The 14,661-nt window shown below is 43.7% G+C and overlaps 1 protein-coding gene across 1 annotated transcript; it reads left to right on the top strand.

Moving 5' to 3' along the window:
- The first annotated feature begins 306 nt into the window (after positions 1–306).
- LOC119359403 (quinone-oxidoreductase QR2-like) lies at positions 307–1,241 on the top strand. Its single transcript, XM_037625609.1, has 2 exons — positions 307–417; positions 513–1,241. Exons 1-2 carry the CDS (start codon positions 395–397, stop codon positions 1,102–1,104), a joined length of 615 nt encoding a protein of 204 aa, XP_037481506.1. The 5' UTR covers positions 307–394; the 3' UTR covers positions 1,105–1,241.
- Positions 1,242–14,661: the final 13,420 nt, after the last annotated feature.

The raw sequence follows: 14,661 nt of genomic DNA, 5'->3' as shown, positions 1-14,661 counted from the left end.
ACCATTTCAGAAAAAAAATAGAGGGGGGCGTCAGTAGCGACGCCATCAACACGCACTCAACTCAACCAGCAGATGCCGCCCAGCGTAGCGTCCAGGTTCTTTCTTCAACGACCACACCGACGATTCTTAATCAGCAGCCTTCCATTAGTGGTTTGATTGATAACGAAGAATTTTATTCTAGTATTAGCAGTCGTACCTGGATAAGACAGTACTGTACATAGCAGCCTCACTTTACAGAAACTAAGATTAAGTTTCTTCTCGGCTTCTCTATAAGTACCGGAGCCTCTCTATATTCTTCCTTCACCACCCATACTGAGACACCAAACCCACAAGAAGAAGCAGAGCAATTTGCAAAACAAACCAAGGAGGCGATCGAACTCTGCTGCTAGCGGCAATGGCCACTAAGATCTACATCGTGTAATGCTCCGCCTCTGCTCTGCTCACCCCTTTTCCGGCCAGCGAGCTGAATGATTTGATCGCTCAATTTCTTTTCTGGCTGCATCAATTTTCAGGTACTACTCAACCTGGGGACACATTGCGACCCTGGCGGAAGAGATGAAGAAGGGCGCCGAGTCCGTCCCCGGCGTCGAGGTCACCGTCTGGCGGGTGCCCGAGACGCTGCCAGAGGACGTGCTGGGGAAGATGCACGCAGCGCCTGGGCGTGAGGATCATCCCGTCATCACGGCGAGGCAGCTGGCCGAGGCCGACGGCATCCTGTTCGGCTTCCCGACACGGTTCGGCATGATGGCGGCGCAGATGAAGGCCTTCTTTGACTCCACCGGCGGCCTCTGGCAGGCGCAGTCCCTCGCCGGCAAGCCCGCGGGCGTCTTCTTCGCCACAGGCACCCAGGGCGGCGGACAGGAGACCACAGCTCTCACGGCCGTGACGCAGCTGACGCACCACGGCATGCTGTTCGTGCCCGTCGGATACACGCACGGCGCGGGCATGTTCTGCATGGACGAGGTCAAGGGCGGCAGCCCGTACGGAGCTGGCACCTTCGCCGGCGCCGATGGCAGCAGGGTACCCAGCGACGCCGAGCTCGCCTTGGCGGCGCACCAGGGGAAGTACTTCTCTGGCGTCACCAAGAAGCTCAAGGCCGTCTGAAGTCTGATCGCCAGCCTCACGATAATGCATGCGATCTTGAGTGCAAGATGATTTTACACAGTCGTGAAACAATTTAAGCTGTAATGATTTAATTTCTTGTTTGGAAATAATAACGTGAGAATTTATTCTGTGTGCAACCACTCTAGCTGAGCAATGCTACACATACGTAAATTCTACATCTACGAAACCTTCTACATAAGCTTACTTAATCTTCCATAAAATTCTCTTCTTCCCCTGATTTTAACCGAGGTGGGCCCCAGCTGCTAAGCTTAGCCCAATTAACAAACTCCACATCAGTTTTTACGTAGAATCTAAACGTAACATTACGTATGTGTAACATTGCTCACTCTAGCGTATCATAAAAAAAGGGTTTTGCTACACCTACAAAAGACTACGTGATTTGGGGTGTAAGTAAGAGGTGTCTTAATTGCTAAAATTCAGGGGTTGGTTAATTAGGAGAGAAGGGATTTTTGTAAGCTACGTATACACATAAAAAAGCATGGGCTGTGCTAGGCGTCGGGTCAACTGATCTCACGCGCGATCGGCCACCTCTCCGGCCGCTCTATCTAAGGAGCGCACGCCGCTCGGTCGATGGATGACTAAGTTGTCCACGACTTCTCACCCGCAACCTCGTCTCGCATAGCATGGTGGGAAAAAAATCATCCATTACTTGTGCAGCACCGACGAGTCCTCTAGCAGCACCCCCTAGCCGTCATGCCACACAGTAGCCATCACCGCTTCCTCCTTCCCTGGCGAGCCCCACTCGCAGCACCGTGTTGCCGAGAGTAGCAGCCTCGCCGCCCGTGACACCGTTGTTGTTTCCGCCCCGTTGTCGCATCACCAGTGGCTACTAGTTCTAACGTTCACATCCCTTCCAGCAAACCCCGCTCACAATGTAATGTCATCACAAGTAGCTACCTCGCCGCTCGTGCCACCATTGGTATTGTCGCCCGTAGCCTCGCCATGGTAGCACCACAGGCCGTTGGTTCCAGCTTTATCAACACACGGTTTGCCGCATCCGCGTTGCGTCGCAGCTCAATGCTCCTGCTAGTTGCGGCATCAGTCGTTGACTCGTTGCTGGTTCCAGCGCCAGTGACACACCGGTGGAAGGTTTTGATGTTGCCGACCGATTTGCGTAGTGGCTGGGCACAACTTCAGTCACCGTCTTGTTTGTCGCCGTCGGTTGCAATTTTCTGTATTACATTCTTGGTTTTCGCCTTCTTTTAATGATCTGGTAAAGGAATAGAAAAATATCGCGCACCTATTTTTCTATAGGTCACCCCGGTTTATCAAACTCATGAGAGAAAGATTCTCTTAAAGCGATGGTCTCTAGCAAGCTTTTGCTAAAAGATCAATTCAAGCTTTTGACCGGATCAACCAAGCAAACAATGATTCGAATACTATAATAAAAAGAGGTACGGGTATGAGGTCCTAATGCTTACAACCATGTGTTTATGCTGGGACCAGATATGATCTTAATTTGTGCGCTGGAAGTCACCCGCCGAGATGTGCTTGTTACGAACCGAAGTGAAGGATGTGTCTAAATAACAACTTGACTGGCACGCGTGTTGCATCAAGAATAAGTTGTCCTACCGCAGGCCCTATCTATCACGCGGGGTTGCCTCGATAATTAAGATTATAAATAATCAGACAAGAGCTTTGGACGTTTAACAGCTACACCTCATGAGTCCCCAAGGATTGGATCCATGTTACTGTACTAAACCCTTCTGTCATTAATGTTCAGAATAACACTTCACATTCTTCCTGCACTTAGCCTCACCGTTACTCGAACTCCATGATCCTGGGTTCCTACAGGGATGAAGATCGCGGATAGGACAAGAGACATCTACAGAATATTTTTTTGTCACAGATACAAGATGTTAATTCGAAACTCTTCCATTGATCCCCACAACAAATACAGAAGGTTGCAAGTCCTATGCCTCAACCCATACCTTACCGAACTACTCACACATGGATATCAGATAGCAAGAAGAAAATATTGAAGAACATATCTTGAAGATTGATTGATTGCAAATATGTCTTGCAATGGTTACCTTGTGCGATGCACGATTACAAGTATGAACTAGAGGGAGATGGACTATGGTGGTGATGGGGGCTACGGAGATGGAAATGCTGGCGGCTAGGGTCTGTGAGAGAGGATGAAGGTGGTTATGTTCTGACTTCGCTCGACAACCTTCTGTTCACATTTTAGTGTGGTCCCCTTTATAAAAGTTGTTCTGATAGACGATTTGGCTCAGAATCCATGCCATACAGACGGTCATACGGGTGCAAGCGCCTGTATGGAATGCCATCTCTTGGTCGACGCAGGTGTGCCTCCTGGTGATTGCATCTTTCTTCATTTCCACTCCTTTTCATGTTCTCACGTGATTTCTTCCCTTTTTAGCCCATTTCTTGTGGAAACACATCAAAGAGATGATTTGTGGAATTATTTGCATTCATTAGTCATTAGTAGCCATATTTGAGTGAATATCTCGGTTTAAACTAAGTGTGAATGAGTATAAAAATATCAGTCATCAACTCCCCCAAACTTAAACTTGATCGTCCTCAAGCAACACAGAGAGAAATCCAAATCATAAGGAACTCCGTTTTTTAAACTGAAATAACAAGAAGGTTTTGGTTCACTTACGATAAGTACGCCTAGATAGCCCTCCGCTTCTTGACCTGAAAACTTAGTATAGTTGTAGCGGTTGCATGATTATTCTACAAGTGGTGGTGAAGCAAAGATAATCAACACAAAGTTTTTGATCTACTAGATAAAACAACTTTGCAACACTCAATTCTATTTATTCTATACAACACCTGCTTGTCGAGAATGCATGGAAGAGTTTTTGTTTGATAGAGCTATAAAAACATAATTTAGGGAGTGAAAGACATGTAGAAAAACATGATGCTTTAGTGCTCATAAACATACCCACAATTATCTCATCCTGAAGGCTCTTAAGCACTCTATTTCAATTATTGTTTGCTGAAACTTTGGTTGTCACGCAAAGGGATTATGCCAAATAAGTGATCATGCATAGAGTTTCGCTGTGGCTTAATTTTGGGGAACTATGGACCTCTGATATATGTCTCTTTCAACCTCTTTTGATCAGTCCTCTTTATTTATCACATACACACCAATTCAAGAGAAAGCATAATAATATGCATTTGTAGAGTTGTCACTACGTGCGGTAACAAACTCATAGCCGAAATCTGAGTTGTTGCTCTTGGTGGATCGTTCATTGGCTAGTGGAGTCCTCAGCATAACATCAAGAAAGGTGACGAAGCCAAATTTACACACGTACACGTGCATATAGTAGCAGGGCCATGGCACCAGCAAGAAGCTGAAGCACCATGTAAGAGACACAACACAGATTTTTGGCATAATCTCGTTCACCCTTTAACTAAGTTCCTCTAGATAATTTAATCCACAAGTGCTATCAAGTCTATTAAAATTAACAATATAGGGTTGAGCATTTCAAACATCACCTTCTCTACAATTTTTCTCAACACCCAATTCTTTGAAGACTTTCTCTTATGCATGGTTATTCTTTGTTAAGATCATTTCATTTTAAAATAGTCCCACGACAAGTCTTCATTATCTAAACTAAACAGAACAAAGGCTACAAAATTATTTCAGCTACTAGAACAAAACATTTATTTTAATTATGAACTCTTACTGATACGTCCATTTTGCATTATCTTTTCCTACTATAATTTATAATGTTGTGAGTTGTTATTTCACTTTATGGAGCAATTCTAATGCATTTTCTCTCTTATTTTGCAAGTTTCACATGAAGAGGGAGATTGCCGATAGCTGGAATTCTAGACCTAAAAAAGCTACAACATATATATATATATATATATATATATATATATATATATATATATATATATATATATATATCCTCCAGAGCTCCAACTGACCCAAAAATTTATGGAGAATTATTTTGGAATTAACAAAAAATACTGTCAGAAGAAATACCAGGAGGGGACCCACCATAGAGTCACGGGCTCAGGTGGTGCGCCCTAAGGGCACGCCATGTGAGCTCGTGACCCTACCAGCAGGCCTCCGGGGCCCTTCTTCTCCTATATGATGCTATTTGCCCTAGAAAAAAAATCATAAGAAGACTTTAGGGATGAAGCGCCGCCGTCTCGAGGTGGAACTTGGGCAGGGGCACTTTTGCTCTCTGGCGGAGCGATTTCGCCGGAGATACTTCCCTCTGGGAAGGGGACATCGAAGCCATCGGCATCACCAACAACCCTCTCATCATGGGAGGACCAATCTTCATCAACAACTTCACCAATGCCATCTCATCTCAAACCCTAGTTCATCTCTTGTATTCAATCTTTGTCCCAACACCTCAGATTGGTACCTGCAGATTGCTAGTAGTGTTGATTACATCTTGTAGTTGATGCTACTTGGTTTATTTGGTGGAAGATTATATGTTCAGATCCTTAAGCATATTCAATACACCTCTGATCTTGAATATGGATATGACTTGTGAGTAGTTACTTTTGTTCTTCATGATGGCTGCAGAGATGATGAAGATGGCCTCCGGAGATGATTTCCCCCTTCGGCAGGGTGCCGGAACGGGCTCCCGATTGAGTTTCCGTGGATATAGAGGCTTGCAGCGGCAAAACTTCTGATCTAGGGTTATTTCTGGGGGTTTCTGTATTTATAGAATTTTTGGCGTCGGTCTCACGCTGAGATGGGTCACGAGGGGCCCACTACCCACCAGGGCGCTGGCGCGCCCTGGTGCCTAGTGGCCACCTCCTTCCACTTTTGGTCGTCCCATGAAGCTTCTAGTGCCTCTTTTGTTCCAAAAAATCGTCAAAAAGTTCTGCATTCGGAGAACTTTTATTTCTGCACAAAAAACAACACCACGATAGTTCTGCTGAAAATAGCGTCAGTCCGGGTTACTTGCATTCAAATAATACCAAAACCACATAGAATTGTTGTAAACATGGCATGAATACTTCATAAATTATAGATAAGTTGGAGACATATCATCCCCCAGGCTTGTGGGCCCCTCGTGGTACCTCTTGACCTAATTCCACCTCTATAAATTCTCAAATATTCCCCTGATGTCGCTTTAAGCTACATCGGTATTTTCCCAAAGAGGAAGGGATGATGCAGCACAGCGGCGGTAGGTCTTTCCCTCAGATGTGAAACCAAGGTTATCGAACTAGTAGGAGAATGCTACCTCTTGATCATGCATTGGTTTTCCCTTGAAGAGGAAAGGGTGATGCAGCAAAGTAGCGTAAGTATTTCCTTCAGTTTTTGAGAACCAAGGTATCAATCCAGTAGGAGACTACACGCAAATCGCCTAGTACCTGCAAAAACAAATAAGAACCTTGCAACCAACATGATAAAGGGGTTGTGAATCCCTTCACGGCCACTTGGAAAAGTGAGATCTGATAATGATAATAAGATAAATATTTTTGGTATTCTTGTTGTATAGATTGGAAAATAAAGATTGCAAAATAAATAGTAAACTGGAATTGTAGATCGGAAACTTATATGATGTAAAGTAGACCTGGGGGCCATAGGTTTCACTAGTGGCTTCTCTTAAGATAGCATATATTACGGTGGGTGAACAAATTACTGCCGAGCAATTGATAGAAAAGCGCATAGTCATGAGAATATCTAGGCATGATCATAAACATAGACATCACGTCCGTGTCAAGTAGACCGAAACGATTCTGCATCTACTACTATTACTCCACACATCGCCTGCTATCTAGCATGCATCTAGAGTATTAAGTTCATAAGAACAGAGTAACGCATTAGGCAAGATGGCATGATGTAGAGGGATAAACTAAAGCAATATGATATAAACCCGATCTTTTTATCCTCGATGGCAACAATACAATACGTGTCGGTTCCCTTTCTGTCACTAGGATCGATCACCGCAAGATTGAACCCAAAGCTAAGCACTTCTCCCATTGCAAGAAAGATCAATCTAGTAGGCCAAACCAAACTGATAATTCTAAGAGACTTGCAAAGATATCAAATCATGCATATAAGAATTCAGAGAAGAATCAAATATTGTTCATAGATAAACTTGATCATAAACCCACAATTCATCGGATCTTGGCAAACACACCGCAAAAAGGATTACATCGAATAGATCTGCAAGAACATCGAGGAGAACTTTGTATTGAAGATCAAAGAGAGAGAAGAAGCCATCTAGCTAATAATTATGGACCCGAAGGTCTGTGGTAAACTACTCACACGTCATCGGAGAGGCTATCGTGTTGATGCAGAAGCCCTCCGTGATCGAATCCCCCTCCGGCAGATCGCCGGAAAAGGTCCCCAGATGGGATCTCACGGGTACAGAAGGTTGCGGCGGTGGAAAAGTGGTTTCATGGCTCCCCTGGATGTTTTCAGGGTATAAGAGTATATATAGGCGAAAGAAGTAGGTCGGTGGAGCTACGAGGGGCCGACGAGGGTGGGGGGCGTGCCTCCCTACCTCGTGGCCGCCTCGTTGCTTCCTTGACCTCCACTCAAAGCCTCCTAGATTGCGTTTGTTCCAAAAAAGATCCTTGCGAAGCTTTCATTCCGTTTGGATTCCGTTTGATATTCCTTTTCTACGAAACACTGAAATAGGCAAAAAAACAACAATTTGCCCTGGGCCTTCGGTTAATAGGTTAGTCCCAAAAATAATATAAAAGTGCATATTAAAGCTCATTAAACATCCAAAACAGATAATATAATAGTATGGAACAATCAAAAATTATAGATACGTTGGAGACATATCAGATAACCAAGCAACACAACATAAACAACACCTGCACAAAAATAACAACTTCTCGCAACCCGACATGTTAAAGGGGTTGTCCATCCCTTCCGGGGTACGGTGCCTCAAGATAGGCAAACAGACGTGAGGTAAATTTGTAGTAGATTGATAGATCGGACACCAAATAAAATAAATAAGAATAAATTGCAGCAAGGTATTTTTGGGTTTTTGGTTTAGTAGATCTGAAAATAAAAGCAAAGGAAAATAGATCGCAAAGGCAAACAATATGAGAAAGAGACCCGGGGGCCGTAGGTTTCACTAGTGGCTTCTCTCGAGAAACATAGCAAACAGTGGGTGAACAAATTGTTGTTGGGAAATTGATAGAACTTCAAATACTCATGACGATATCCAGGCAATGATCATTACATAGGCATCGCATCCAAGATTAGTGGACCGACCGCTATCCAGCATGCATCTAGTGTATTAAGTTCATGGAGAAACGGAGTAATGCAATAATAACGATGACATGATGTAGACAAGATCTATCCATGTAGAGATAGACCCCATCATTTTATCCTTAGTAGCAACGATACATACATGTCGATTCCCTTCTGTCACTGGGATTAAGCACCGTAAGATCGAACCCACTACAAAGCACCTCTTCCCATTGCAAGATAAATAGATCAAGTTGGACAAACAAAACCCAAATATCGGAGAAGAAATACGAGGCTATAAGAAATCATGCATAAAAGAGATCGAAGAAACTCAACTACTTTCATGGATATAAAAAGAGATAGATCTGATCATAAACTCAAAGTTCATCGCATCCCAACAAACACACTGATGACCCACAAGTATAGGGGATCAATTGTAGCTCTTTTCGATAAGAGCATTGAACCCAACGAGGAGCAGAAGGAAATGGAAAGTAGTTTTCAGTAAGGTGATGTCTGCAAGTGCTGAAACTGTAAGTAGCGAGTAGTTTGATAGCAAGATAATTTGTAACGAGCAAGTAACGATAATAGTAACAAGTATGAAGCAAGGTAGCCCAATCATTTTGAGGCAAAGGACAGTCCAAAACGGTCTCTTATAATAAGCAAAGCATTCTCGAGGGTACACGGGAATTTCATCTAGTTACTTTCATCATGTTGGTTTGACTTGTGTTCGCTACTTTGATAATTTGATATGTGGGTGGACCGGTGCTTAGGTGCTGTTCTTACTTGACCAAACCTCCTACTTATGATTAACCCTCCCGCAAGCATCCGCAACTACGAGAAAAGTATTAAGAATAAATTCTAACCATAGCATTAAACTCTAGGACCCAATCGGTTCCTTACGGAATAGTGCATAAACTAGGGTTTAAGTTTCTGTCGCTCTCGCAACCCACCATATATTTACTACTCCACAATGCATTCCCTTAGGCCCAAATATGGTGAAGTGTCATGTAGTCGACGTTCACATGACACCACTAAGGGAATCACAACATACATACTATCAAAATATCAAACACGTATCAAATTCACATGATTACTTGCAACATGATTTCTCTCGTGATCTCAAGAACAAAAGTAACTACTCACAAATAATAATCACACTCAAGATCAGAGGGGTATTAAATAGCATATTGGATCTGAACATATAATCTTCCACCAAATAAACCATATAGTAATCAACTACAAGATGTAATCAACACTACTAGTCACCCCTAGCAACAATCTATAGTTCTGGTAACAAGATTGAATACAAGAGATGAACTAGGGTTTGAGATGAGATGGTGCTAGTGAAGATGTTGATGGAGATTGCCCTCCCCAAGATGGGAGAGTTGTTGGTGATGATGATGACGATGATTTCCCCCTCCGGGAGGGAAGTTCCCCCAGCATAATCGCTCCGCTGGATGGCAAAAGTGCTCCTGCCCAAGTTTCGCCTCGAGGCGGCGGTGCTTCGTCCCGAAAGTCCCCCTCTCATATTTTTCTAGGTCAAAATGACTTATATACCAAAAGATGGGCACCAGAGGTGGGCCGAGGAGGCCACAACCCACCAGGGCGCGCCAGGGGGGCCTGGCGCGCCCAGTTGGGTTGTGCCCACCTGGTGGCCCCCCATATGGTGTTTATTGGTTCCAATATTCCTTAAATAATTCATAAAAATTCTCCGTAAAGTTTAAGCTCATTTGGAGTTGTGCAGAATAGGTGGCCTGACGTAGCTTTTCCAGGTCCAGAATTCCAGCTGCCAGAATTCTCCCTCTTGGTGTGTTCCTTGTAAATTATGAGAGAAAAGGCATTATAATTACTCCAAAAAGCATTATTATGGATAAGAACATTATAAATAACAGTAAGAAAACATGATGCAAAATGGACGTATCAACTCCCCCAAGCTTAGATCTCGCTTGTCCTCAAGTGAAAACCGAAATCGAAAAACATGTCCACATGCTTTGAGAGAGAGGTGTCGACAAAAACAAAATACGGACATAGAAGCATCATGTTGATTATTATAACAGCAACAAAATTTAACACAGGGCTTTTATCATAGAACTTGCATCATACACTTCCTATGAATAAGTAACAGTTCGTCACATAATCGAAGTATAAAGCAAAAACTCTATTAGGAACCAACAAACTATGTTCTCAGTCAACTTTGCAACTATAATTCATCATATTTTTAGGAAGGGTCATGTGTCGGAGCCTTTAGGCAAGTCCACATACTCAACCATCATATAGTCTTCTATGATTGCTAACACTCACCTTGTACCCATGAGCAAAACATTTCAACCGGACACATAGAAAGATAGGGGCCTATTATTTTGCCCCCCCAACATACTCACCTCAAGGGTGATGTCAACAATAATAACTCATGCTATCTATATTCAATTGGACATATGTGCCTAGATCTTTCCTCACCACATGATGCTTGCCAAAAGAGAAAAATAAAAGGAATAGAGGGAAAACTTTGACTCTTTGCATAAAAGTAAAAGATAGGCCCTTCGCGGAGGGAAGCAGAGGTTTCCATGCACTTATTTGTTTGTATGCTCAATCCCTTAGTGCAAGAGAACGTCACATTGTATTGCCCCTTAAGATGACAACCTTTATTATGCAGTCTGTCGCTTTTATTCTTTGTCATCCAAGTTCGTACAACGCTCAATTTCCTCTTACACTAAATGATCTCACTCTTTTAGAAGAAATTTTTATAGCCTTTTTGCACCGATGACAACTTACTTGAGGGATCTTGTTCAATCCCTAGGTAGGCATGGTGGACTCTTGAAAAAGATTTGGGTTTAAGGGGTTTTGGATGCACAAGTAGTATCTCTACTTAGTATAGAATTTTTGTCTAGCAAAGATAGGGGCAAGCATCACATGTTAAAGGATCTATGACAATATGACTTCTATGTGAATATAAACAAACACAAACCATTAAGTTGTCTTCCTTGTCCAACATCAACAATTTTGGCATAGAATATTTTGATGAGGTCTCACAATCACAGAAGATTTCTAGGATAGTATATCTATATGTGAATCTTCTCTTCCCTTATTAATTCTTTCATGAGTTGCATCATTGACTAATGCTATGTTTGTCAATCTCTAATAAAATTTTCTACCTATACTTTTCCTTATGTGGTGCCATCGCCTACCATAGCAAAAACTAAAACTACTTCATTATATAACTTGCACGTGATTACAAGGATAGATCACTAAGCAAACTCTCAAAAGAAGAAATGATCGAACTAAACTTTATTTCATCTGAAAGCAAAAGATTGAACTAAGATAAATAAAAGCAAAAAGATAGTGGGATGATACGATATCGGGGCACCTCCCCCAAGCTTGGCGGATGCCAAGGGGAGTGCCCATACCTGATACTCAATTCTCCTTCTGGTGGTGAAGGAGAGATCTTGTCCTTGGAGGAGCTTGAAGAGGCCATGGTAGATGGAATCTGAAAGAAAACAACAAGGAAAAAGAGAACAAAGGATTTCTCCGCGATACGGTGATCAACAGGTTCGGGAAGTATATATAGATTTTTTATCTTGTAGGACAAGTAATGGTAGAAAAACGGATAAAAAATATTTTTGAGTATCTGGAAGTTTCTTTATTTCCAAAATTTTAGAATATTCCAAAACTGATAAAAAATATTTTTGAAGATTTTTCGGAGTTCGTTTACTTACCGTATCATGTACCTCCTTATTTTCATGATTCTGGAGTGTTCCGGAAGGACACTTTTATGTGTTCTTCCGGTGTCAAAGTTTGGATAATATTACTTTCAACATTAATAAGCGTACCTGAGATATAATGCTTTATTCGTTGCCCATTGACAACCTTCGGGTTAGTGCCTTCGAAATTATTTATTTTGATGGCTCCAGACCGGTAAACCTCCTCGATGACAGAGGTGAAGGAAATATGCCCTAGAGGCAATAATAAAGTTGTTATTTATATTTCCTTATATCATGATAAATGTGACTAATGAGTTAGTTGCGGGGTGATGTATTACGGAACGAGTAAAGAGACTTGCCGGTAACGAGATTGAACTAGGTATGAGGATACCGACGATCAAATCTCGGGCAAGTAACATACCGATGACAAAGGGAATAACGTATGTTGTTTTGCGGTTTGACCGATAAAGATCTTTGTAGAATATGTAGGAGCCAATATGGGCATCCAGGTTCCGCTTTGGTTATTGACCAGAGAAATGTCTCGGTCATGTCTACATAGTTCTCGAACCCGTAGGGTCCGCACACTTAACATTCGTTGATGATATATTATTATATGAGTTATGTATGTTGGTGACCGAATGTTGTTCGGAGTCCCGGATGAGATCACAAACATGACGAGGAGCTCCGGAATGGTCCGGATATAAAGATTGATATATGGGATAATAGTGTTTGGTCTCCGTAATTCACCGGAAGGGGTTCTAGATGTTTCCCAAAATGTTTGGGTACGAGAACACTTTATTTGGGCCAAAGGGGAAAGCCCACAAGGTTTTTGGAAAGCGCAAAAGGAAGTTTTGCAGAGTCCAGGTGAGGGAGTCCTGGACTAAGGGGTCCTCGGGCGTCCAGCCTGCTAGCCATGGGCCGGACTGATGGGCTACGAAGATATGAAGACTGAAGACTGCACCCGTGTCCGGATGAGACTTTCCTTGGCGTGGAAGGCAAGCTTGGCGGCCAATTATGTAGATTCCTTTCTCTGTAACCGACCTTGTGTAACCCTAGATCCCTCCCGTGTCTATATAAACCGGAGGGCTAGGTCCGTAGATAGGCCGAATACTAATTGCCCTAGTCATACAGGCTAGACTTCTAGGGTTTAGCCATTACGATTTCATGGTAGATCAACTCTTGTAATACTCGTATTCATCAATATCAATCAAGAAGGACGTAGGATATTACGTCCATAGAGAGGGCCCGAACCTGGGTAAACATCATGTCCCCTGTCTCCTGTTACCATCGACCTTAGACGCACAGTTCGGGACCCCCTACCCGAGATCCGTCGGTTTTGACACCGACATTGGTGCTTTCATTGAGAGTTCCACTGTGCCGTCGACAAAAGGTTCGATGGCCCCTTCAATCGTCCATAGTGACGCTGTCCAAGGAGAAACCTTCCTCCTCGGACATATCTTCATGTCCGGCGGCTTCGCGCTGTGGGCCAACTCGTTTGGCCACCTGGAGCAGATCGATAGCTACGCCCCTGGCCATCAGGTCAGATTTGAGAGCTTGAACTACATTGCGGACATCCGTGGAGATTTGATCTTCACTGGATTCGAGATCGTGGCGACTGCTCCTGGTCACCTTGACGAACATGATCTAAATCTGTCATCAGACCGCATCCAGGAGATAGCTCCTGTGAACACTCTGGCCTTAGATCCAGAGCATGTTGCGGCGTCCAAGGATTGGAGGCTCAACCCCACCATGAAGGCCGCAGATTCCCCGGTGTTGGAGCCGCACATGGACTTAACCTCACGCAATACTCATGTCACCGGAACTCCGGACTCTTCTCCGGGTATAAGTTCCGAACCATGTGAGTCCGCAAATACCGAACTTGACCGCTTATTGATCTTTGAGTTCAGCGCCACAGACATCTTCCATTACTCGCCCTTTTGCGATGTGCTGAACTCATTAAAGAACTTGTCCTTGGCGGGGGACTCCTAGCCGAACTATGTATGGTTCGTACTAGGGGCCGACGATCGAGAATTTTGCTTCCCACCCACCACCCACTTCATAGCCACTGTCGAGGATTTAACCAACATGCTTGACTATGGCTCCGAAGACATCGCTAGTACGGACGACGATGTCGATAAGGAGCAAGGCCAAAACCCGCCATTCACTGGACGACGGACGGCCACTTCTTCCTACGATATATACATGGTGGACACGCCTCAAAAAACTAACAACGATGACAAAGAGGATCCAGTTGAGGATAAACCTCCTGAGAGACAGCCAAAGCGCCAGCTTCCTCGATGCCGCTCTAAGCCACGTCATTCCAAATACTGCAGTACGGGCACCGGAAAAAATAATACTCCGGACGATGCCGAAAATAATGAAGACCCCGTCAAGGTAACCTCCGAACAGGGGGGACGGGAAAATGGGCAAGTTAGCCCTAGTGAACAGGCCATACACGGAGACTCGGAGGACAGTAATTATCTTCCGCTCTCCGAGGAAGAGGAGAGCCTCGGCAACGAGGATTTCATCGTGCCTAAGGAACCTCTCGAGCAGGAGCGCTTCAAACGTCGGCTAATAGCCATTGTACGGAGCCTGAAAAAGAAGCATCTGCAACTTCAAGCGGACCAATATCTGCTCAATGATAGATGGACCGAAGTCCCGGCCGCCGAAGAATACAGCCTT

This window comes from Triticum dicoccoides, chromosome 2A (assembly GCF_002162155.2).
Source record: "Triticum dicoccoides isolate Atlit2015 ecotype Zavitan chromosome 2A, WEW_v2.0, whole genome shotgun sequence".
Taxonomy (NCBI): domain Eukaryota; kingdom Viridiplantae; phylum Streptophyta; class Magnoliopsida; order Poales; family Poaceae; genus Triticum; species Triticum dicoccoides.
The sequence above is the reverse complement of the archived record's forward strand: the minus strand, read 5'-3'. Positions and strand labels throughout refer to the sequence as shown.

Coding starts and splice junctions, on each gene's coding strand:
- LOC119359403 (XM_037625609.1), top strand. CDS start 395: ATGGCCACTAAGATCTACATCGT. Junction 418..512: donor GCCACTAAGATCTACATCGT/GTAATGCTCCGC, acceptor ATCAATTTTCAG/GTACTACTCAACCTGGGGAC.